The 26,841-nt window shown below is 36.7% G+C and overlaps 1 protein-coding gene across 1 annotated transcript in view; it reads left to right on the top strand.

Annotated features, from left to right (window-relative positions):
• Nucleotides 1-26,841, top strand: part of GUCY1A2 (guanylate cyclase 1 soluble subunit alpha 2) — a 339,638-nt gene that overhangs the window by 275,418 nt on the left and 37,379 nt on the right. The window contains exon 7 of the mRNA XM_058686628.1: nt 10,884-11,038. Within this exon, the coding sequence (XP_058542611.1) occupies nt 10,884-11,038 (155 nt within the window). The remainder of the gene's footprint in view (nt 1-10,883; nt 11,039-26,841) is intronic.

The raw sequence follows: 26,841 nt of genomic DNA, 5'->3' as shown, positions 1-26,841 counted from the left end.
CGTGACCTGGCTGAAGTCGGACGCTTAACCGACTGCGCCACCCAGGCGCCCCAGGCCACTTACCCTTTGGATTAGGTTTCTATATCTGTGGAATAAGGTCTGTGAACCTGGAAATTCCCCAGCCCTTGTACTATGAGAAGATTAAAAAAGTATTTTCCTAGAACAAGTTAATAATCTAATGTTTCATGTTGGATATGAGTCAACACTAATACCTAGTGTTGATATGAGTCAACACTAGGTATCCACCACCTAAGCTGGTACAGTATCTCTATATTATAGATGACACGATGTAGAGAAGTAATTTGCCCAGGATTATTGAGCAAGTAAGTGATGGGTCAGATTCTGGTCTATGACAACTTTCAGAGACAACACTGCTTTCAGCATCCATAAGCCTACAGCGCCCTCCATCCCAGCCACCATGCTTGTCCTAGGTTTGCTCTAATGACCAACACTCCCAGATGAGGTTCTTTCTCTTGACAGTTCTATTGGCCCTAGCCATGTAGACTCTCTAAAACACTATATATGAGCCTGGGTTGCCACCCACCCAAAAACAGATGTGCTGAGGTCTCAAAGAAACCTCTGTCTCTAACCAACTGAAATATATGAAGTCTGAGGAGTATTCATAGTTCTACCCAATTTGCTAATATTTTAATTAAACATATATTCTTATTGCTTTCAAAAGTCTTCAACATACAGGAATGTTGTCTTCCAAGAGCAAGAGGGAATATTGTGTTTCCTTCTCAAAACTGAAAGGTATTATGTATGTGTGAATGCATATGAAAGTATTTACACAGCACTGCTAAAACCATTTGCTGGGAAAGGGCCGGGCTATTTAAACGACTTGGTTCCAGCAGAAACTGAAATGATGTTCTACACTTGGTGGTTCTCAACTTTGGATGCACGTTAGAAACTCTAGAGGGAGTTACAAGTCCCACGTCTCATTCCAGACTCATTAAATCAAAATCTCTGGAAGTGAGAACCAAAACAGCAATTTTAAGTCTCCCCCCTTGATTCTGATGTGTGGCCAAGAGTTCTACATTGTAACTCAAGAATTTAATTTTGTTACTTTACTTTCATTTGGGGGATAAACATGTCCATGCTATCAATTCTTATAAAGAAAAAAAATAATGGCTTATAAAAGAAAGAGGGTAATTATTAATGTTTAATAATTAAACTCATTAATTTTTTTCTTACACATCTATCAAGTTCATTGTTTTCTGAGATATAGAACTCTTTCGAGATGTAAAATGAACTCAATTTTCTCTGAAGAAATTTAGTTATCAGCAGTAAGCATGGACATCATTATAATATATGCCATTTTCTCATAGAGGAACTTTATTTGTTTTAAATAGAATCTAAGTGGAAAATCCTATATTTGCAAATTTTATTTTCAGTTTTTGTAAAATTGTAAAGTAGTAATGTTATTATCTAAAATCTTGAAAGTGATATTTGTTGACCACATGTATATTTTTTCTTAAGAAATAAGGTTTCTATCTTTCCTTAATTTTGTAACATTTCAGGTTCCTTGAAGTAAGTGAATAAAGTCTTTCTGTCCTTCCTTTCCTCCACAATGCCTAGTAAGTGTTTGAGATTGAACTGTTACATAATAACCTTCAGAAGGAAAGGAAGGGAAGGAAGCTGAAAGGAAGGAATGGGCAAAGGGCAAAGGAGTTCTCACATTTTGCATTGTACGTTTCTTTTGAGGGATTTTCTCTTCTTTGAAATTGTGCATTATTATTAAAAGGGCTCGACTTCAGGGTTATTTCTATTGAAAGGAAAGTTATTCTATTGGTTGACTTTGGTGCTTGGTCTTGAGAATAAGTTACAAATAAATAGATAAAAATATTAAAAATATAAAGAAAAACTAATGTAAATTTTTTACTTTAGATGGATTAATTTATAAATTGATGAATACACAATCCTTACTATTAGAATTCTTTGTAAATTCCTTTATGCCATTTCTACATATTTAAGCTTTTATTAAATCATTTTTTGAATCCATAATATTGTAAAGATTCTTTTAGACTAGAAACTTATTCTAGATTACCTGTTGTTAAGATCTGCATTTTGACAGAAGATTTTCATTAGTTAACAGAGAGAGAATTGGTCAGTAGCATTATTTTTTAGTGGTAGTCTCAAAACAGAAACTTCTAAGAGCTTTGAAGTTTTAGTAATTAACATACTTTGTTGTTAAAAAATGAGCCATTAACAAGGAGTGCCTTTGTGATATTAGTTAGAAGGAAATTTCAATCTGTGCAGTTAAACAATATAGATGTATTTAGTAGAATGATTTGATAAATGTTATAGATGTGATTTGTAAAGTAAGTATTCCCTTAGTATCACAGGTTAGATAACCAAAGATTGGATGTTTCTTGAGATAAAGGTTTCTTATTCTTTTCTGCATATCAGAATGAAAAATCAAGTGCTCTTAGAAAATAGTATCAATCATCTTCTTAAATTAAAAAAAAGCTTATCTTTTAATTATGTTATTAATCTTTATTATAATGAGCAGTTCCATATGTGTTTAAAGCATAGCACTATGTTAATGATTTATCAGTGTCTGTATTTCTAGGACAAAATGCTGTGTTTTTCAACTGCTAAATTATATGCTGGTTATTCCCAAATGCACGCATATTTAACTCAAGGAGATGAATTGTCTTAAATCAGTTTCTCCCTTTGAAAAACAATTCTTAAAGCATTTTTTTCTGCACAAAGGTAAATTTGAGATTCTACTTCGAGGCCTTAGTAATAAGACTCCTACAAATTCAGTCATATTTAAGTCTTTTATTAGCAGCAAATGTATTTAAATAATCACTCACATACATGGTTATCAATACCCTGTGAGAAGGTTACAGTGAAGCTGAACCATAGTGCCCTCCCCTCCCCACCCCCTGCAGTCTCTGATAACATTGCCAGTGGTACCCTTTGTAGGATTCCAGGGCATGCCCTCCTAATCATCTTTTTTAAGGTCCTATCCTTCCCCACCAAAACACCATAAACAAGATTACCAACTCACTTTCTCCCCTAACTCTAAAGTACCAATTATTTAAAATGTTACCGTTTTATTTTATAAAAGTCACCATATATCTTGTGTCTGAAATTATATGTTAACATACCGGCAATGAGAACCATTTTTTTTTGTCAAGTATTTTCTGTAAATTGAAATTTATCTATGAGTGGTGCTTCTGTAATGTTCAGAGTAAACACAATGAGACATTTTGCCCAAAGTGCTATTTGTCCAAGCATATTACTTGCGACTATGACATTTTGACACCATCAGTTGGAGGCTGAGTCCCCTGATAGAAGGAAAAATGCCACATATCTACAGAGATGATTTCTCCCTGCTTTTCCTACACGTGGGGGAAATAAGGAGAAATTGTGAAAAACTACAGAGGTTTTATGAGTTGATTGTATTCTGCCTCAGCATCTCAAGCTTTTAAAATTAGAAGTTAAAACATTAAGTGACATTTTCTTGTCAGGGAAATATTGGTTATTAATAAAATAATGAGACAAAAATGTGAAAATCAATTTAATTTATTTCCTTTTATTAGTGAAAGAAATATTTTTTGGATGAAACTTATAATGCATGCTAATACTGGAAGAAGAATAAAGTACTTGTTTTCTTCCCTGTTTCCTAACAATGTGAGTAACGATTTTAGTGTCCTGGCTATTAAAACAGTTAATTAACTATTTTTAAAATAATTTTTAATATTTATTTATTTTTGAGAGAGACAAAGACAGAGCATGAGCGGGAGAGGGGCAGAGAGGGAGTGAGACACAGAATCTGAAGCAGGCTCCAGACTCTGAGCTGTCAGCACAGAGCCCCAGGCGGTGCTTGAACTCCTGAACCCAAGATAATGACCTGAGCCAGTCAGATGCTTAACCAACTGAGCCACCCAGGCGCCCCAATTCACTATTTTTAAAAGCTTAAAATCTCAACTACATGAATCTCAGAATGATACTTAAATGCAAACATGATTACACAGATAACTGGCTCTTTCTACAGAAGTCTTTCTTCTTTTTCCTACTATAGACCTTCTATTTTAATTTGGAAATTCTGTCTTGCTCCAGCAGGACTATTTCAACACAAATTGGTATTTGATTTTCATAACTTGCTAGCTCCTAACTCCTGTTAATCATGGTTTCAGTCTGATTCGGACATTTGGGCATTAGTCCATCTATTTACTGAACTAAAAAGGGGTCCTTGCCACATAAGCACCACGATGGGCGCCATGAGGTATGGGAAGGGAACTTGCACGAGCGCCCCCTGTGGACTAATTGCTCTTTTTCATTGTGCTCCTCTGGAGTTGAGTTTATTTGTAAAATGAGGGGCTCAACTAATGAATCTGTGCTGCTCTCCCAACCCAAAGATTCCTTCTTGGTGAAACCAGTTTCATCTGGTTTCTGAGGTCTAACCCTATAAGCCTTCTATTTTTAGGCACCGTGGGAGAAATATTATCTTAAAATGCACTTGTTTATGTGCCTCAGCAGATGAATAATCAGTGAAGTATTAGGAGAATAACTGCATCTTTTGATGAGTGGGGACTCTGATGTTTCCCAGAGCTTTGCAGTCTTTCACACATTTCAGGTAGATAGAGGAGATTGGGTAACAGGCATCCTAACCTCAGGATGGATCCAAAAGTTACTGTGTTTTTCAATAAATCCCTAGGGTGAACACTATTTGTTTTCATAAATGTTCTCTGAAAAGTGAAGTCTAGTGTTACGCATCAAGGCTTTGGTCTGATTAAAGCATTTATTATTTCGTGTGTGTGCTGGTCTACTAAGTACCTATAGGGTGCCACAAGCCTGTGTAGGGCAGATTCTGCACCATTTCTCAGATTCTGCACCATTTCTCAGATTCTGCACCATTTCTTAGATTCTGCACCATTGCTACTTTGGACTGGAAAATTCTCTGTTGTGGGGAGGCTGTCCTAGGGATCTTTAGCTCAACTGAATAGATGAAAAGAATGGAAGCAGCTCCCCATCCCAGTTGTGAAAATAAAAAAATGTCTCAAGACATTGTCAGATGTTCACTGAAGGGCACAAATGTCCCTAGTTAACAACCACTGGTTTAGTGCAAAATGACCTTCTTTAGTGAGGACATCCTGGGCAGATGGATGCCAATGTTTCTGAGTGGTTAAATTATTTAAATGATGTTAAATCTTGTTGAAAGGAATCTAAATTCATCATTGAGAGTTGAATGCATCTATTTTGTCTAACTGCTCAATGTTCCTGACATATTCTGAGTGAGGCAATCATTCCCTTCTTTACATAGGCAACACTTTTTGCTATCCTTCCCAATTTTTGGGAAATCTCAGTAAGTTGTCAAAAGAAATGCAGAAGATGGGCGCCTGAGTGGCTCAGGTTAAGCATCTGACTTTGACTCAGGTCATGATTTCATGAGTTCAAGCCCTGCATCAGGATTCAGTGCCTACAGTACAGAGCTTGCTTGGGATTCTTTCTCTCTCAAAATAAATAAATAAACTTAAGAAAAAAGAAATGAAAAGAGAGGCTGATGATTCAGTTTATAATTTCTCAATAGTATCTCCTTCCAAAATTAAATAATTCTTTGAGTTTTGTTTCATTGTATGATAGACACAATGACAGCAAATTTGTGCTATTTGTGTGGTTATTGATATTTTTGTGCATGTTTGGTGATATTTTGTGCATGGTGTTTTGTGCCTTCTAAGAGATAATAATTTGTGCCTTCTAAGAGATAATAAATGACCATTTCTCCATCCACCCCGCCCAAGGATATCAGGGTTTTTATTGCTAGCATTTTTTAGGTTATAATAATTCTAATTCTGATAGTTTCATTTAAAAAACCCTCAGGTCTTTTGACAGGAGGCAGCAGTGGAACTACACAAGCCTTCTGTGTAGTGTGTGGGGGGTGTAGAGTCTTTCTCAAACAAAACACACAGAGTAAAGAGGCTGTGAGATGTATCTTGCCTCCTGCATAAAAAGATCAATACAGTGATCACAGGTCCAAACTGATAATCTTAGCATCTGAGGTGTTTTTTAGCAAGCCTTCATTACACAAAGTAATTTAGTATAAATGGGCCTCATAAAAGCAAACCCAAAGAAATATAATAATATTGCAAAATGCTTTCTAACTTGAGAGAAGGTGCTTTATAATTATCTTGTTTAAAAGGACTATTGCCATTCAGCCGTTTTCTTTCTCTTTCTCTTTTTCTTTTTCTTTCTCTTTTTCTTTCTCTTTCTCTTTTTCTTTCTTTCTCTTTTTCTTTTTCTTTTTCTTTCTTTTTCTCCTTCTTCTCCTTCTCCTTCTCCTTCTCCTTCTCCTTCTCCTTCTCCTTCTCCTTCTCCTTCTCCTTCTCCTTCTTCTCCTTCTCCTTCTTTCTCCTTCTCCTTCTTTCTCCTTCTCCTTCTCCTTCTCCTTCTCCTTCTCCTTCTCCTTCTCCTTCTCCTTCTCCTTCTCCTTCTCCTTCTCCTTCTCCTTCTCCTTCTCCTTCTCCTTCTCCTTCTCCTCCTCCTCCTCCTCCTCCTCCTCCTCCTCCTCCTCCTCCTCCTCCTTCTTCTTCTTCTTCTTCTTCTTCTTCTTCTTCTTCTTCTTCTTCTTCTTCTTCTTCTTCACCTTTTTAAATCCAAATAGATAATCGCTCATCAGAACCAGGCCTGTGGGGCACCTGGGTAGGGTAGTTCAGTTAGTTAAGCATCTGACTCATGATTTTGGTTCAGGTCATGATCTCATGGTCGGTGAGATGGAGCCCCATGTCAGACTCCATGCTGACAGCACAGAGTCTGCTTGGGATTCTCTATCTTCCTCTTCCTCTGCCCCTCCCCTACTTGCGTGAGCACCTCTCTCTGTCTCTCAAAAAAAAAAAGAAAAAGAAAAAGAAAAAAATAGGCTTACATTTTTCAGACAGGTTTCTTTAAAAAAAAAAAAAAGTATGGGGCGCCGGGGTGGCTCAGTCGGGTAAGTGTCTGACTTTGACTCAGGTCATGGTCTTGCCATCTGTGAGTTTGAGCCCCACATTGGCCTCTGTGCTGACAACTCATAGCCTGGAACCTGCTTCAGATTCTGTCTCCTTCTGTCTCTGCCCTTCCCCACTCATGCTCTGTCTCTGTCTTTGTCTCTGTCTCTATCTCTCAGAAATGAACAAACGTTGACAATTTTTTTTTAAAGTACTATCTATTTCTGCTTCCACTTAAAATGGAATAACAGACTGGATTTATACTTCTACCTTAAACAATTAAAAATCTGGAGGAAAAAGTACAATAGAACAGTTTTTATGACACTGGCCACTAGGCAATAGAAAACAGTGATCCCTGAGAGATAGGAAACAAATAAGATGAGACATAGGATTTCCCTGGTATGTTGTTTTGGGAATATCAAGACTGTGGTGCAAGGAGAAGCAAATCAGGAGGCATCGAACAAATTCCTGCAGTCAGAGAGGTGGAGCTCAATCTGGGGAGACCAAGGAAGCTGGAGGTCACAGACAGGGAACCAGTAAGGAGAGAGTTGCACAAAGACCACCAGCATTCTTCCAAGGAGCTCCCTATATGTTCTGCACAACATTGATTATTGTTTCTATGTGAGAAGATTCCCTTGGCTTAACAGGGAAAAACACCTGGAAGGACTAGAGGAAAAAGTTCCTGGCACTCACAAAGGACCTGGAAAAAATTGCCTGTTCCCGTCGGGAAGACCTGAGAACCTCATAAATCATGGGCACTGGGTACAGTACTCCGGGTGTTCTTGCCTCAGTAGTGGAGAATAATTAGCCCTACATGAAATACTGCTCAAGACTTGCCTAACAAATCCTAAAAAGCAAGACTTGAAAAGACCAAATTGTTTCCAAGGAACTTGACTACATCCATAGACAGAACTCAAGAATATGTACAAGGATATAAAAAATATCCCCACTCAACAGAGTCAAATTTGTGATACTGAACATTCAACCAAAAATTACTAGCTTGCAGCAAAGCTGAAAAATATTACCCATAATGATGAAAAAGACCAATCAAAACTGAAATAGACTAATAGATGTTAGTATTAGCAGACACGTTTTAAAATAGTTATTTTAACTAAATTCCATATGTTCAAAAGTTAATTTGATGCCTGAAAAAGAAAAATCCCAAATTGAACTTCTAGAGAGGAAAATCACAATGTCTGAGATTAAACATGCAGTGGATGGGGTTAGCAAAAGATTAGACATTACAAAAGAAGAGATTAATAAATCTGAAGACGTTATAATAGAAGTTATCCAAGATAAACAGAAAAAGTAATGTAAATGATTAAATTATCTGTCTTCCATGGAAATACTGCAAGTATCCCAATATGCATATAATTAGAGTTTTTGGGATAGAGGGGTGTATAGAAAACATATCTGAAGAAGAAATAGCTGAAGTTTTTCCTAATCTGAAGAAAACTACAAACTCACAGATTCAAGAAACTCAACAAATCCCAAACACAAGAAGCATGAAGAAAACATCAAGGAAAATCATAACTAAATTCTGCAGGGGGTGCCTGGGTGGCTTACTTGGTTATGCACCTGACTTTGGCTTAGGTCATGATCTCACAGTTCATGAGTTCGAGCCCCACATTGGGTGATCTTCAGCCCTGCTTCAGGTGAGCTTGGGCTCCATACTCTCTGTCCCTCTCTCTCTCTCCCTCTCATTCTGCACATTGTGGGATTCTCTCTCTCTGCCCCTCACTCACTTGTGCAGTCTCTGTCTCTCTCAAAAAGAAATAAATAAGTTTATTAATTAAAAAATTATTTAAATAAATTTTGCAAAACTAGAAAAAGACAGAAAGAGATCTTAGTACGTATGAAGGAGTTAATATAAGCACGACAGCAGTGTTCTCATAGGAAACGGTATACAGGAGGAGATGATGGAACAACATCACTAAAGTACTAAAAGGAAAGAAAAAGCTGTCAACCTAGAATCCATATCCAACAAAAATATCTGGATAGGAAGACAAAATAAAAACCTTTTCAAACCTACAAAAGCTGAAAGAATTCATCGACAGTGGACCTACAGTTAAAAACATGTTTGAAGAAATCTTTTAGGCAGAAGGAAATTGATAGAAAATGTAAGTCCGAATCTACCCAAAGGAATGAAGAGCACCTTAAATGGTAACATCATGACCCTTCCCTTGAGCTTGCACTATCTATCTTGCCCCATCATGACTTGGAACATGGGAGTGCTCCTGACTCAGCTTCAGGTTTTCCAACAAGGAATATGTGATGATGCATGAGGAGGAACACAATGATAAGACCTGTCCCTGACCAAACAGAGCTTCCTGACAATCTGGGCCACTCACCTGGGAACTGTTACTGAGAGACTAATAAAAGTCTATACTTTTTAGGATTTCTGTATTTTAGAGTATTACTTATACTGCACATTGACCTTTACCTTAATTAAAACAATTATTTTTAAAGCTGTAAAGTTGTGCCTTTTAAATTAAGATCTTTACTCTACTTGGAATTTTTTTTTCAACATGAAGACACAGTTGATCTGTAGCATCCTAATGGAAATGCCGTCTTTTTTCACTAATTTGAAATGCCAACTCTATTATATATCAATCACCTGTATATACATGGAAGTCTTCCTCGACTTCCTCTTCTGTTAGTCTGTTTATATATATACTGGTGTATGTTCACACTAATAGGGAAATTTTTTATTCTTTATAAATATAAAATTATTTATAAATATAAAGTTATTCTTTATAAATATATATAAATATAAAAAAAGAATAAAGAAAAATCTTTATTCTTTCACCAGTGTTGGATTTCAAAATAAATGTCAGAATCACTTTTTAAAAATTAGATGAAGAGGTTATTAAGAGATGCAGCTATATCACAATGATTTCAGCCTGTCTTATCAATAGTTGATGTATGCAGGAGTCTCCAGTTCTCTGACAAAGGTTAGTCTCAGAATGACTTTTTGTCCTCACAACTATAGGGACAGAAGGAGACATGGTAGTGAAGGAGTGACACTTTACTTACATAGTAGCTCCTAGGGGTCAGATTGCTTCCCTCTCTTCCACATTCCCCTGGGACTAAGGATCCCATTCCCCACTTGGTCAACATTAGCTTCAGCTATTTTGGTGTAGACCATGTACATGCAACTTCATTGCTGTAATCACACTGAAGTTTATATTGACTTCACACTGAGGACTCCTCCAAGGCATGGGACAGACTAACAGTTATCAGATTCACAGAGTGTAAAATATACAGCCCTTAATTTATTTTTCAGGGTTTTCAATAGATACTTCTTGACTGGCGCAAGGGTTAAATTCTCTATAACTCCATTTTAATACAATGTTGAAGAGTTTTGACACTCTTATTCAACTTATTCAACATTTATCACTTATTTTCAACTTATTCAACATTTATTACTTACCATTGAGGGCCTACTTTGCTCTAGGTATAATATTAAGTACTGAATATTCAGCAATAAGAAAAAAGATATGGATACTTCTCTCCTAGGACAACCCAACATGTAAACAAAATAAACAGAAATATACATATTTAATTTATAATTGTGCTTAATTTTATGAAGGAAAAAATAGGGTTGTATGTGAGAGTAAATGGAGGGCAAATAATAAGGTTTTTATGTGTTAGAACATGTGTACAAATGAAAGGTGATCTGACCTGTAGTATAACCAGATTTCTGTAGCTAATTAAATACAATTTTTTCCTATAATTTCTTATTTATTCCATAGTATTCATGTTCACTGCCACTATAATGGTCCAGATATCAGGCTCACAAAGATGACCAAGACCAACTTTCTGTCTTTGAGGAGATCCTAGTTCGGTGGTTTACATAATTAGCAGTAGTACCCCTCCTTAAAAGAATTGCATACCAAAAGAAAAACATAAATATATCCTTTTCATTTTTCTTTCTTTTTCTTTTAGATGAGGATAGGCATTCACTCAGGTTCTGTGCTCGCTGGAGTTGTTGGGGTAAGAATGCCACGATATTGCCTGTTTGGAAATAATGTCACTCTGGCCAGCAAGTTCGAATCAGGAAGTCACCCTCGGCGCATCAACGTCAGCCCTACCACTTACCAGTAAGTGTTCTCTGGCCTCCACCCCCTCTTGTCGTTGACATTGCCTTGAGCGATATCCTGTCATTTGTGAGACCCTGTATTTTTTGTGTTTGATCCTTTCATTCTCTGAGGTAATATGAATAGATGCACCCAGTCTGAAAGATAGCAGCTGTGACACAGACATTTATTTGCACCATGAGCAAGTGCATGAAGAGCCTGACTTGGCTGAGAGGAAACACAGGTTTGTCATTTCCCACAGTCATTGTCCTTCTGACAAGAGAACAAATGTTAAGTGGCTGCATCACACAAGAAGGCTTCACATTTCCAAAATGTTCCTCAGTATTTATAAAGCCAAAGGAATGAGATAGAAAAGACATTTTGTCTACATTTATTCTTTGGAATAATTAAGATAAAAACTCTCTAAAGATAAATATATACTGGACACAGAGTGAAACTGCAAACTCTATTTATTCTTAAAGGTCATATTTGTTAACTCGATATATACAGCTGACAGCTGAACGTATCTGTATTTTGTGCCTGGTAGATGTCCCCTCACCCACTAGATACTAAACTCCACAGGGACAGGGATGATCTCTGCTTCAGCTCATCATTGTCTTCCCAGAACTTACAAAACATGTTTGGCACATAATCACTGTATAAATATTTATTGAATTATTGAAAAATGCATTGATAGGGTGGACTTCTCTAGAGTAAGAAAACATGACTATCTCCTACATGTTAGACTTTGGCTTTACACTAGGCATCTGTGTGCAAACTAATTTAGTGCCATGATTTGGATAACTAGGAAATCGTATTGTAAAACTGTAGAGTGGAAATAGTGGCCATTGATTCTCCTTTATTTTATTATTTATTGTTTACTGAAGTATAATTAATATACTTCAGTTTCAAATGTGTAACATATTGCTTTGACAATTCTATACATTCCTCAGTGTTCACATGATAAGTGTAGTCAACATAAGTCTTCATAAAATGTTTTTATACTATTATTGACTATATTCCCTCTGCTGTAGTTTTCATCCCTGTGACTTATTTATTTCACATTGGAAGTTTTATCCTTCTTAATCCTCTTTATTTTACCCATTCCCCCACCCACCTTCCTTCTGGCAACCACCAGTTTGGTCTCTGTATTTAAACATCAGTTTGATTGTCTCTTTTGTTTGTTTGTTTGCTTTTTAGATTCCACATAGAAGTGAAATCCTATGGTATTTGTCCTTCCCTGTCTGACTTGTTTCATTTAGTGTCATACACTCTAGGTCCATTAATGTTATTGCAAATGGCAAAAGCACATTGTTTTTTAATGGCTGAATAATATTCCACTGTATATGTATACCACATACTTATCCATTCATCGCTTGATGGACACTTTAGGTTGCTTCCATATTTTAGCTGTTGTAAATAATGCTGCAGTAAACATAGGGGTGCATATGTCTTTTTGAATTAGTCTTTTCTTTTTCTTTGGGTAAATACCCAGTAGTGGAATTACTGCATCATATGGTACTTCTGTTTTTAATAGTTTTAGGAAACTCCACAGTATCTTCGAGTGGCTGTACCGTTTTACATTCCCACCAGCATTGCACAAGGGTTCCCTTTTCTCCACATCTTTTCCAACATGTGTTTTTTCTTGTCCTTTTGATACTAGCCATTCTAACTGGTGTGAAGTGATGTCTCATTATTTGTTTTGTTGTTTGGGGGGGGTGTTGGTTTTTGTTGTTGTTGTTGTTGTTGTCTTTTTCCTGATGATTAGTGATGTTGAGCATCTTTGCATGTATCTGTTGGCCATCTGCATGTCTATTCAGATCCTCTGCCCATTTTTAATCAGATTGTTAGTTGATGTTGAGTTGTATAAGTTCTTTATCTATTTTGGTTATTAACCCTTTATCAGATAGATCATTTGCAAATATTTTCTTCTATTCAGTAAGTTGCCTTTGCTTTTTTATTTTGCTTTCATTTTGCCACTTCATTGTTTCCTTTGCTGTACAAAAGCTTTTTATTTTGGTGTAGTCAAAGTTTATTTTCACTTTTGTTTTCCTTGCTTCAGGAGACATACTTAGAGAAACATTGCTAAGGCTGATGTCAAAGAGATTACTGTCTATGTTTTCTTGTAGGAGTTTCAGTTCTCATATGTAGGACTTTAATCCATTTTGAGATTACTTTTGTATATGGTGTAAGAAATTGTCCAGTTTCATCCTTTTGCATGTAGCTACCAGATTCCTCAAAAACATTTTTTGAAAATACTGTCTTTTCCCCACTATATATTCTTGCTCCTCTATTGTAGATTAATCAACCGTATATGAGTAGGCTTATTTCTGGGCTCTTTATCCTGTTCCATTGATCTATGTGTCTCTTTTGATGCCAGTACATCCTGTTTTTATTACTATTGGTCTGCAATATATCTTGAAATCTGAGATTGTGATACCTCTAGTTTTGTTCTCTCTCAAGATGGCGTTGGCTATTTGAGAACTTCTGTGGTTCTTGAAAAATTTTATTTGTTCTAGTTCTGTGATAAATGCTGTTGATATTTAGAAAGAGATTGCATTTAATCTATATATTGCTTTGGGTAATATGGACATTTTACCAACACTAATTCTTCAAATCCATGAGCATGTTATACTTTTACATTTGTTGTTTCATCTTCAATTTCTTTCATCAATGTTTTATAGTTTTCAGAGATTAGGTCTTTCACCTCCTTGATTAATTATTATATCCTTTCGGCGCAACTGTAAATTGGATTGTGTCCTTAAATTTTCTTTCTGCTACTTTTATATTTCTGTATAGAAATGCAACACATACTTTATACTGATTTTGTATCCTGCAACTTGGCTGAATTCATTTATCAGTTGTAATAGTTTTTTGTTGGTGCCTTTAGGGTTTTCTATACATAGTAACATGTCATCTATAAAGAGTGACAGTTTTACTGCTTCTTTAGCAATTTGGATGCTTTTCATTTCTTTTTCTTGTCTTATTATGATGGCTGAGACTTCCAGAACTCCATTGAATAAAAGTGGGAGGAGTGGAACCCTTATTTTGTTCCTGATGTTAGAGGAAAGCCTCCCAGTTTTTCACCATTGAATATGATGTTAGCTATGGATTTGCTGTGTACAGTCTTTATTATGTTGAGATACTTCACTGAGTTTTTATCAGAAAAGGATGTTGAAAGTATCAAATACTATATCTGCATATCTTTACCATGGTTTTTACCCTTTCTCTTGTTAATGTGATGTGTCACACTGATTGACTTGCACATACTGAAACACCCTTACATCCCTAGAATAAAACCCTACTTGATCATGGTCACTAATTAATATATTGTTGAATTAGGCTTGCCAGTCTTTTGAGGGTTTTTACAGCTATGTTCATCATATATGTTGGCCTGTAGTTGTTTGTTTGTTTTGCATTTTTGTTATTGTTGTTGTTAGGTTTTTGGTCTGGTTTTAGTATCACACTAATGCTGGCCTTGTATGATGGATTAGGAAGTTGGTTGATTACTAATTCAGTTTCATTACTAGTAATTACTCAGTTCACATTTTCTATTTCTTCCCGATACAGTTTTGGAAGATTATATGTTTCTGTAATTTATCCATTTGACTAAATTGTCCACTATGTTGGCATATCATTTTTCATAATATGCTCTTATCCTTTGTATTTCTCTGGTATCAGTTGCTATTTCTTCTCCTTCATTTATGATTTTATTTGAAACCTCTCTCATTTTTTCTTGATGAATTTGGCTAAAGTGTTATCAATTTTATTTATTTATTTTTTTAAAATTTTTTTTAATGTTTATTTATTTTTGAGACAGAGAGAGACAGAGCCTGAACGGGGGAGGGTCAGAGAGAGAAGGAGACACAGAATCTGAAACAGGCTTCAGGCTCTGAGCTGTCAGCACAGAGCCCGACATAGGGCTCGAACTCACAAACCTTGAGATCATGACCTGAGCCAAAGTCGAATGCTTAACTGACTGAGCCACTCAGGCACCCCATCAATTTTATTTTTTTAGAAAATTGACTCTTGGTTTCATTGATCTTTTCAATTGTTCTCTTAGTCTCTATTTTGTTATTTTCTGCTCTGGTGTTTATTATTTCTTTTCTCCTTCTAACCTTGGGTTTGTTTGTCCTTTCTTTTCTTCTTAGTTTCTTTAGGTTTCTTAGAAATTAGTTTCTTTAGTTTCTTAGAAATTTATTTGAAAATTTTCTTATTTCTTGAAGTAGGCCTGATTACTATAAAATTCCCTCTTACTGCTTTTGCTGTATGCCAAGGTGTTGGACTGTTGTGTTTTCATTTTCATTTGTCTCCAGGTGTTTGTTGATTTCTTCTTTGATTTCTTGGTTGACACTTTCATTGTTGAGTAGCATTTTGTTTATCCTCCACCACATGTTGGTGTGCTTCTTCCAGATTTTTTTCTTATAATTGATTTCTAGTATCATATTGTTGTGGTTGGAAAACATACTTGATATGAGCTCAATATTCTTAATATTTACTGAGACTTACTTTAAGGCCTATCATCTGTTGTATCCTGGAGAGTCCATGTGCACCTAAAAAGAATATGCATTCTGCTCTTGGGGGATGGAATGTTCTGTATATTTGTCAGCTTCATCTGATATAATGTGTGTTTCAAAGCCACTCTTGTTGATATTATACCTGGATGATCTATCCATTGATGTAAGTGGGGTGTTAAAGCCCTCTACTACTATTGTATTACTGTCAGTTTCTGCTTATATCTGTTAATATTTGCTTTATGTATTTTGGTGTTTCTATATTGTGTGCATAGATATTTACAATTACTATATCCTCTTGATGTGTTGTTCCATTTATCATTATATAGTGCTTCATTATCTCTTGCTACAGTCTTTGTTTTAAAGCTTATTTTGATATGAGAATTGCTACACTGGCCCTTTGTGCAATTTCATTTGCATGGTATATGTTTTTTTATCTCTTCACCTTTAGTCTGTATGTGTTTACAGGTTTGAAGTGAGATAGTTGTAGGCTGCATATAGATGGGTCTCATTTTCTTTTTATCCATTCAGTCATCTGATATGTTTTGATTGGAATATTAAGACCATTTACATTTAAAGTAATGATTAGTAGGTATATACTTGTTTTCTGTTTGTTTGTTTTATAGTTCTTCCCTGTTTCTTCTTCTCTTGATCTTTTCCCTTGTGGTTTGATGGCTTTACTTAGTGTTATGCTTGACTTTCTATGTTTAAAAAATTTTTTTTAATGTTTATTTATTTTTGAAGGAGAGAGAGACAGAGTGTGAGTGAGGGAGGGGCAGAAAGAGAGGGAGACACAGAATCTGAAGCAGGCTCCAGGCTCCAAGCTGTCAGCACAGAGCCCGACACGGGGCTCGAACTCACAAACCGCGAGATCGTGACCTGAGCTGAAGTCGGAAGCTCAACTGACTGAGCCACCCAAGCGCCCCTAGACTTTCTATTTTTTTCTGTAACTATTATAGGTTTTTGATCTGTTGTTACCATTGTGTTCACATATAACTTCTTTTTTGAATGTTTTTTAATGTTTATTTTTGAGACAGAGAAAGAGACAGGGTGCAAGTGGGGGAGGGGCAGAGAGAGAGGGAGACCCAGAATCTAAGGCAGGCCCCAGGCTCTGAGCTGTCAGCACAGAGCCTGACAGAAGGCTCAAACCCATGAACTATGAGATCATGACCTGAACCGAAGTCAGATGTTTAACCAACTGAGCCACCCAGGCACTGCTGTGTTCATTGTAACTTCTTAAGTATCTAGCAGTCTAAATTAAGGTGATAGTTTCTTAAGTTCAAACACACTGTAAGCGCTAAATTTTTACTCACCCTCCATGTTTTATGTATATGATGTCACATTTTACATCTTTTTGTTTTGTGTATTTGACTAATTTTTGTAGATACAATTGATTTTTACCACTTTTGTGTTTTAACCTCCATACTGACTTTATTAAGTGCTTAATCTATTTTTTACCATATGTTTGCTTTACATCTCAAAATTTTCCCTTTCATAATTTTCTTATTTCTAATTATATCCTTTCCTTTACACTTAAGGAATTCTCTTCAAAACTTTATATAAGGCTGGTTTAAAGGTGATGAATCCTTTCACTTTTGTTTGGGAAATTATCTTTCCTTCTGTTCTGAATGATAGCCTTGCTGGATCAAGTATTCTTAGTGTAGTTTTGTTTTGTTTTGTTTGTTTGTTTTCTTTTAGCACTTTGTATATATCATGGCACTCCCTTCTGGCCTGCAAAGTTTCTGCTGACAAGTCAGCTGATGGCTTTAGGGAATTTCACTTGTATGGAAACTTTTTTTTTTATGGCTTCTGTTAATATTTTCTCTTTATCATTACTTATTACTCTTTTAATCATTATTTGTCATTTTGTGGGCCTCCTGGGATCTTTGTGCTTCCTGGACCTGGATGCCTGTTTCCTTCCCCAGATTCAGGAAGTTTTCAGCTATTATTTCTTCTAATAAGTTTTTTTGTCCTTCTTTATCTCTTCTTCTTCTGAGATCCCTATACCATGAATGTTATTACACTTGATGTTGTTGAGTTCCTTTAACCTTTTCTCATTTATTGTTATTTTTTTTTCTTTTTGCTGTTCAGCTTGGATGCTTCCCATTACATTGTCTTCCAGATTGCTGATCCATTTTTTCTGCATCCTCTCATCTGCTACTGATTCTCTATGGTGTATTTTTTATTTTATTAATTGAATTCCTTATCTCTGAGAGGTTATTTTTTCTATTTTCTTCTTGTTGAAATTCTCACTTATTTCATCCACTCTTTTCCAAAATCCACTGAATATCTTTATGACCATTGCTTTGAATTCTTTATCAGGCATATTGCTTATCTCTGTTTCATCTAGTTTATTTTAATGATAGTATCTTGTTCTTTGATTTGGTACCTATTCCTTCTTCTCATTTCGCATGACTCTTTGTGTTTGTTTCTATGTATTATGTCAGCCGTGTCTCCTGGTCTTTAAAGTAGCAGCCTTGTGTAGAAGAGGGCATGTGGTGTCCTATAGTAATGTCCCCCTGGTCACCAGAACCATTTGCTCCAGGAATGTCCCCTCTGTGGGCTGCATGCACGTCCCATTTTGGCTGAGCCATGATTGTCTCTATCCAGGCCTGTTGCAATGACTAGGTTTGCCTGCTATTGGTGTACTATTGGGTGGTGAATGTTGGGGGGGGGTTAGTTTCCTCAATGTTGAGAGGCCCGAGGCTGCTGTGGGCTCATTAGTGGACTGTCTGCAGCTGGGATTTGTGCCAGAACTGCAGGTACATCAAAGGGCAGGGCTTTCTCCCTGCAAGTCTCAGAGACTGTTACTGGTGAATGGGACCAGTGGTCTACAGTTAGCATCTCTGCCACAGCTATTGGAACACTGAATGGGAGGGCTTACTCCCCCAGCAGACAGCTAAGAGACCAGGATGCTGGAACTGACGGCACTGGGGTGTGTGGTTACCTTATCCCTTCCCCAGGGCAGGAGTCACTTTGGAGTGGTACTTGTCCCTGCTGGAGCTGCTTACAGGGTGTTGCAATGCAGGAGCTGCTTTGGAGTGATGTCTGCTAAGTTGAGTGGGTTGGATCAGTGTAGCTGGAAAGGATTGTGAAAGCTGGATGTACAGGGCTAGCAAGGTAGATGGAGAGTGTTATCATTGGCTCCTGCAAGTTTCCAGCTACCTAGGCTGGGGGAGGAGAAGAAAAATGATGCCCACCAGCACTCTTCTTCCTCAAGAAATCTCTTGAAGATCTCTGCCCCTCCAGAACACATTCCAAGATTAGTAAATAAATCTCCTTCACATATATCCAAGCTCTTTTAAACTGTTGCTTCTGTGGTGTTTCTCAGGGTTGAGTTACTACACTGAGTTTCCTACTGCCCTCTATGCTTGTGACATACCTTCCATTTATAGTTAGTCTCACTGGAAGTTTGGTTCCCAACTGTAGCTCCACCGCTCCTACCCTTTTCATTCCTCTCTGGGATTAGTTTTGGAGGGTCTGCTCTGCCAGTCTTCAGGCTGTTTCCAGAGTCAGTTGTGCAGACGTAGCCATTATCTTAGCATGTCCTTGGGCTGAGGGGAGCTCAGGGTCCTCTTACTTTGTTATCTTCTCTGAATTTCCCTTGGATTTTATTTATTTATTTTTTTAACGTTTATTTATTTTTGAGACAGAGAGAGACAGAGCATGAATGGGGGAGGGGCAGAGAGGGAGACACAGAATCGGAAGCAGGTTCCAGGCTGTGAGCCGGCAGCCCAGAGCCTGACACGGGGCTCGAACTCACGGACCGCGAGGTCATGACCTGAGCTGAAGTTGGACGCCCAACCGACTGAGCCACCCAGGCGCCCCTCCCTTGGGTTTTAAATTGTATCTAAAACAAACACCCTGAGACAGAAAATGTGAATATATAGATAATGATAAACAAAATGGTGATATTTTGAACCTTTTGATATATCTGTAGAGAGAGAGGTTAGTCTTTTAGATGGAAGATATATATGCAGATTTCTGAGGTGATGAGAAAGGGAACTGAAATATCAAATATAAACTCGAAAGTTGCATAAGAACTACCTGTCATTTAAAGGGTATTTATATAAGGGTTTTGCCTCTTTTAAATTTCTTCCATTTTTTTTTCTAACACAATTCTGGGCATACTACAGATGATTTGACAGTTTCCATCTTAAAATTTTTCTATTTTAAAAAATGACATGTAAAGAATGGATTAACTGTTTGAGGAGTTCGTGCCCTGAGCTGAGACAGGATAGGTATAGCTGGCTTTGTTTACACATAAGCAGTAAAGGAAACCTTGCAAGCCACACAGGATCTGTGCCTTTGGGTGCTGTTTCTATCATAATCTTTTTCACATTGAGTTTGTGATGATCCTCAGTGGTCAATAAGGTCTTCAGGCTTGAATCATTTCAACCAAAACATTTTATTCTGTTATTGTCTACCTCCATCCCCCCACCAAAGAAAACAAGTGGAGCCATGGTCAGACACATTGAGCTGCCATATGGATAGATTCTAAAAGATATTTTTTCTGATTGGGCCCAAATCCTGTCATTCCTACTAATACTTTATGCAAATGTTTTTACTTTTATTCTATTTTACAAAAAAAAAAAAACATTTCCTTCCTCTTTCCCCACGTTTCCTCCTCTTTCCCTTATTTCAACAAACATTTGTTGAGAACCTCCTACATTCCAAGCAGTATGATAGGCACTAACATTATAAGGATAAACAGCATAAAAACCATCTCTACCCTCAGGGACAAGATCAGAGACTAGATGATAAATGTACCTGAGCAAAACAAATTAATTTAAACAGACTAGTGCTGAGGTGAAGAAACCCCAATTAGAGTATTGGAGCAAGAGGAGAAGTGGGCTAAAACGAAGCTGGTACATCATGTTAAGATGTTTCAGCCTAATGCCAAGTGCAAGGAAGTATATTGAAGTCTTTTAAGCAGAGGAGTGTACTTGACCACATTTGTGCTTTAAAAATGACGAAGATGGTCGAAAGGAGAACAGATCAGGTGGTACATAGGGGCAACACTCCATTGATTGAAAGCGGGTAATCCTACCCTCATTGCATTGCTGGGAGCACAGCTTAGTTATACTGTGGACTCCTAACCTTTGGCTATTTCACCTTGTCTTCCCAAACTTCAGAAGAGCAGGTGGTCTTACTGACCTTTGACATCCATGTAGATCTGGGATACCATTAAAAACACTGTACCTGGGGTCCTGGCAATGATCTCAGTATGACTGGGTTTTCAGAGTCTGGATCAGTTGGTTTAGCCTGTGCTACTCTGCACAGTTGACTCATGTCTGATTGTTGTGTTCTACACTGCACAAGGTGATTTATGAACCCACAAGTGTGGAGTGTACCTCCCCTTTCCTAGGACACTGAAAGTGAAACATCAGGATTGAATTCTCAGGAACATCACCTACAAGGAGGCAAAATTACACTTTTTAGAGCAAATAGGAACTTGTGATATAAAACTCAAAGTTTAGCTCACGAGAGCTTGAAGCTTCTAGTTTTCTTTCCTGAATTCAATCCTGTAGAATGCTCCCTATTGTCTGGTTATCTGGAAATCTTCAGAGAGGTTTATGTTCACTTTGTTTTTAGTAAGACTATATGATCATCATAAACACCTGTGAATCATTTGCATATTATGATGAACTGAAATAATTTTCTCAGTTACTCATTCCAAACACATTTTGCCCAAAATAGTAGTTTTATGAAATCACTGAACTTTTACAAATATTTTGAAGTACTAAAAATTAAAAGAAATAATACTCATGACCCCACCACTTGTTTAATACTTTATTTGCCTCAGATATTACTTAATAAAACTTTTCCTTTGGAATTTTTACTCCCTTTCATTGTGACAAACACCACTATGAACTTGATATATTTCAAAGTTCACTGTTTTATACATTAACTTTCTCAAAAATAACCATAAACAACAGAATTTTATATATTTTTATTTGCATGAGTGATAACACAGTATATGAAAATTTCTCAAACATTGGTTTTTATTTAAAAAATGTCATATATCTAAGATTGATACATGATGGAACATAAGCGCTAGTTCATCTACTGCAACATTCCATTTTATGACTACACTATATTTTAATACTTATTCATCTGCTCCTCTATTGATTAACACCTAATTGTTTTTTCTTAGTTGTTAACTATGACAAAGTGTGTTCCTATGAACATTATGTACCTGTAATTACTTAACTCACTTTATATTTCATGTCATATAAATTGAGTGTCTTATACATATAAGAGTTGGAATTAGAGTACTTCACAATTTTGTAGATATAAGGAATAACACTTTAAAAATCAGAGCTACAAGGTCTATATGGTAATCTTCACTTTTTTAGACTCTTAGTGTGTGAGTCATCTTGTTGCATAGAGTAATGGCCAAGAACCATTCCTTCTTCACCTAGAGCAGTTCATTGCTTGTTTTAGTTCTGGAAAAAAAGGTAGCCAATGAGTTTTTAAGTTTTCCATATTTGATGTTGTTCCCTTTTTCTCTAATGAATGTGAAGCTTATACTCATCTTTATTCCCACTCATCCCAGTTTTGAAATAATGCACACATGATAAACACTTGTCTTTTACCATTATGTTACTGATCTTTGGAACTAAAATAATTGAGTATATTTAGGATAGTGGAAGCAAATTTTGAGATGGCTTGAATTATCAAATGATTTGCCTGAGAAAAATCCATTTCCTTGCTAATTGCAAACTAAAAATGTGCAAAGACTCTTTAATTCCTGCAAAAGAAGTTTTCCTTAACCTTCAAACATTTTTCTTTTCTTATTTTACAGTTGATCTACTTCTGGGCTTTTCAAAATACCGATTTTTCATTCACTGTCAAAGTCCCCTTCTGCTAAAACCCAGTTACCTACTAACTCCTGCTCATCATGTTAGGGGATCTACAGTGGACAAGATGGGGTAGTGGTTGAGTGTACAAATTCCACTATCAGAGTGCCTATATTGGAATCCAGGCTCTAAATATCTGTGTACAGTTTAGCAACTTAATTGCTTTTGGATCCAGTTTTCTCATCTTAAAAATGGGTACCTAGGGGCGCCTGGGTGGCGCAGTCGGTTAAGCGTCCGACTTCAGCCAGGTCACGATCTCGCGGTCCGTGAGTTCGAGCCCCGCGTCAGGCTCTGGGCCGATGGCTCGGAGCCTGGAGCCTGTTTCCGATTCTGTGTCTCCCTCTCTCTCTGCCCCTCCCCCGTTCATGCTCTGTCTCTCTCTGTCCCCCCCAAAAAAAAAAAAAAAAAAAAAAAAGGGTACCTATTCCTGATGATTATCATTGGGATTAAACATGTTGTTTATAAATCTCCTAATACTTGGAACACAGAATTCATTTATTGCTTCATCCCATTCTTTTTTTTAAATTAAAGTATTGTTGACACACAATGCTAGATTAGTTTCAGGTGTACAGCTTAGTGACTCAACAAGTCTATACCTTGTTATGTTCAACACAAGTGTAACTACCATCCATCACCATACAACATGTTACAATACCACCTACAATATCCTCTATGCTCTATTTTTTATTCCCATGACTTCCTCATTCAATAACCAGAAGCCTGTATCTATCTCCCACTGCCTTTCACCCATCCCCTCCATCCCTAACTCCTTCCTCTCTGGCAATTACTAGTTTGTTCTCCGTATTTATGGGTCTATTTTTGCTTTTTTTTATTTGCTTGTTTTACTTAGATTCTACGTTTAAGTGAAATCATATGGTATTTGTCTTTCTCTTATTTCCCTCAGCATCATACCCTCCAAGTCTATCCATGTTGCAAATGGCACGAGCTTATTATTATTATTGTTATTATTACTTTGGTGGCAGAATACTATTCAGTTGTATATATACCACATCCTCTTTATCCATTCACCTATGAATGGACACTTGAGTTGGTGCCATACATTAGCTATTGTGAATATTGCTGCAATAAACATGGGGGTGCATATATCTTCTGGAATTAGTATTTTTATTTTCTTTGGATAAACACCCAGTAGTGGAATTACTGGATTCATATGGTTTTTCTAATTTTAATTTTTGAGGGACCTCCATACTGTTTACCACAGCAGTTACACCAACTTACATTCCCACTAATAGTGCACAAGGGTTCTCTTTTTCTTAACACCCTCACAAACACTTGCTATTATTTTGTCTTTTTGATAGTAGCCATTATGACAGGTGTAAGGTGATATTTCATTGTGGTTTTGATTTAAGTCTGCCTGATGATGAGTGACGTTGAGCATCTTTTCATGCGTCTGTTGGCCGTACCTGTGTATCTTCTTGGAAGAATGTCCAGTCAGGTCCTCTGCCCAGTTTTAAATCAGATATATTGTTTTTGTGTTTATTTGTATAAGTTCTTTATTTTGGCTCTTAAGCCCTTATCAGATATATCATTTGCAAATACATTCTCCCAGGGAGTAGGTTGACTTTTTTACTGTGCAAAATCTTATTTTGGTGGAGTCCCAATACTTTATTTTTGATTTTTGTCTTCCTTGACTGAGTAAACCTATCTAGAAAAATGTTGCTAAGGTTAATGTCAAAGAGATTACTATCTGCATTTTCTTCTACAAGTTTTATGGATTTGGGCCTCACATTTTAAGTCTTCAGTCAACTGTGAGTTTATTTTTATGTATGGTGTAAGAAAGTGGTCCAGTTTTCCCAGCACTATTTATTGAAGAAACTGTCTTTACCCCATTGTTTATACTTGCCTTCTTTGTTGTAGATCATTTAACCATTTATGTACGCGTGTGTTCCTGGAGTCTCTATCCTGTTCCATCTGATCTGATTTTTGTGCCAGTACCATCCTGTCTTGATTACTATAGCTTTGTAGTATATCGTAAAATCTGTGATTGTGATACCTCTACCTTTGTTCCTTTTCAGCATATTTTGGGTTATTCAAGGTCTTTTGTGGTTCCATACACATTTTAGGATAATTTGTTGCACAAATAAATGGACAAATAAAAGGTGTTCCATACACATTTTAGGATAGCATTTTGTGAAACATGCTATTGGTATTTTGATAGGGATTACATTGAATCTTTAGATTGCTTTGGGTAGTGTGGACATTTAACATTAATTCTTCCATTCCATGAGCATTTAATTTTTTTGTGCTTTCTTGAATTTCTTTCATCATTTCTTTTTAATAATTTTCAGAATATAGGTTTTTAACCTCCTTAGTTCAGTTTATTCCTAGGTATTTTATTCTTTTTGTGCAAATGTAAAGGTAATTATCTTCTTAAGCTCTCTTTCTACTACTTTGTTTTTAGTGTATAGAAATGCAGCTGATTTCTGTGTTAATTTTATATCTTGCCTCTGTATTGATTTCACTTGTCAGTTCTAATAGTTTTTGGTGCTGTCTTTAGGGTTTTCTATATAGTATCATGTCATTTACAATAGTGACAGTTTTACTTCTTCCTTACCAATCTGGATGCGTTTTACTTCTTTTTCTTGCCTGATTGTTTCACTAGGACTTCCATTACTACACTGAGTAAAAGTGGCATACTGGACATCCTTGTGTTGTTCCTGATCTTAGAGGAAAAGCTGTCAGTTTTTCACCATTGAGTGTGATATTAGCTGTGGGTTTTTCATATATGACCTTTATTATGTTGAAGTATGTTCCCTCTAAACCTACTTTGTTAAGTTTTATCATGAAAGGATGTAGAATTTTATTAAGTGTTTTTTCTATATCTACTAAGATGGGAATTCACTTTGTTACTGTGGTGTATTGATTGATTTGTGGATATTGAACCAACCGTGCATTCCTAGAATAAATCCCACTTGATGGTGGTGAATGATCCTTTTAATGTATTGTTGAATGAGGCTTGCTAATATTTTGTTGAGGATTTTTACATATACATTCATCAGAGATATTGGCTTGTAATTTTCTTTTCTTTTTTTTTTTTTTTCTTTGACATCCTTGCTTTTATTATTTTATTTATTTATTTATTTATTTATTTTTTAATATATGAAATTTACTGTCAAATTGGTTTCCATACAACACCCAGTGCTCATCCCAAAAGGTGCCCTCCTCAATACCCATCACCCACCCTGCCCTCCCTCCCACCCCCCATCAACCCTCAGTTTGTTCTCAGGTTTTAACAGTCTCTTATGCTTTGGCTCTCTCCCACTCTAACCTCTTTTTTTTTTTTTTTCCCTTCCCCTCCCCCATGGGTTTCTGTTAAGTTTCTCAGGATCCACATAAGAGTGAAACCATATGGTATCTGTCTTTCTCTGTATGGCTTATTTCACTTAGCATCACACTCTCCAGTTCCATCCACGTTGCTACAAAAGGCCATATTTCATTTTTTCTCATTGCCATGTAGTATTCCATTGTGTATATAAACCACAATTTCTTTATCCATTCATCAGTTGATGGACATTTAGGCTCTTTCCATAATTTGGCTATTGTTGAGAGTGCTGCTATAAACATTGGGGTACAAGTGCCCCTATGCATCAGTACTCCTGTATCCCTTGGATAAATTCCTAGCAGTGCTATTGCTGGGTCATAGGGTAGGTCTATTTTTAATTTTCTGAGGAACCTCCACACTGCTTTCCAGAGCGGCTGCACCAATTTGCATTCCCACCAACAGTGCAAGAGGGTTCCCGTCTCTCCACATCCTCTCCAGCATCTATAGTCTCCTGATTTCTTCATTTTGGCCACTCTGACTGGCGTGAGGTGGTATCTGAGTGTGGTTTTGATTTGTATTTCCCTGATGAGGAGCGACGTTGAACATCTTTTCATGTGCCTGTTGGCCATCCGGATGTCTTCTTTAGAGAAGTGTCTATTCATGTTTTCTGCCCATTTCTTCACTGGGTTATTTGTTTTTCGGGTGTGGAGTTTGATGAGCTCTTTATAGCTTTTGGATACTAGCCCTTTGTCCGATGTGTCATTTGCAAATATCTTTTCCCATTCCGTTGGTTGCCTTTTAGTTTTGTTGGTTGTTTCCTTTGCTGCGCAGAAGCTTTTTATCTTCATAAGGTCCCAGTAATTCACTTTTGCTTTTAATTCCCTTGCCTTTGGGGATGTGCCGAGTAAGAGATTGCTACGGCTGAGGTCAGAGAGGTCTTTTCCTGCTTTCTCCTCTAAGGTTTTGATGGTTTCCTGTCTCACATTCAGGTCCTTTATCCATTTTGAGTTTATTTTTGTGAATGGTGTGAGAAAGTGGTCTAGTTTCAACCTTCTGCATGTTGCTGTCCAGTTCTCCCAGCACCATTTGTTAAAGAGACTGTCTTTTTTCCATTGGATGTTCTTTCCTGCTTTGTCAAAAATGAGTTGGCCATACGTTTGTGGGTCT

Source organism: Neofelis nebulosa, chromosome 10 (assembly GCF_028018385.1).
Source record: "Neofelis nebulosa isolate mNeoNeb1 chromosome 10, mNeoNeb1.pri, whole genome shotgun sequence".
NCBI classification, from domain to species: domain Eukaryota; kingdom Metazoa; phylum Chordata; class Mammalia; order Carnivora; family Felidae; genus Neofelis; species Neofelis nebulosa.
The sequence above is the reverse complement of the archived record's forward strand: the minus strand, read 5'-3'. Positions and strand labels throughout refer to the sequence as shown.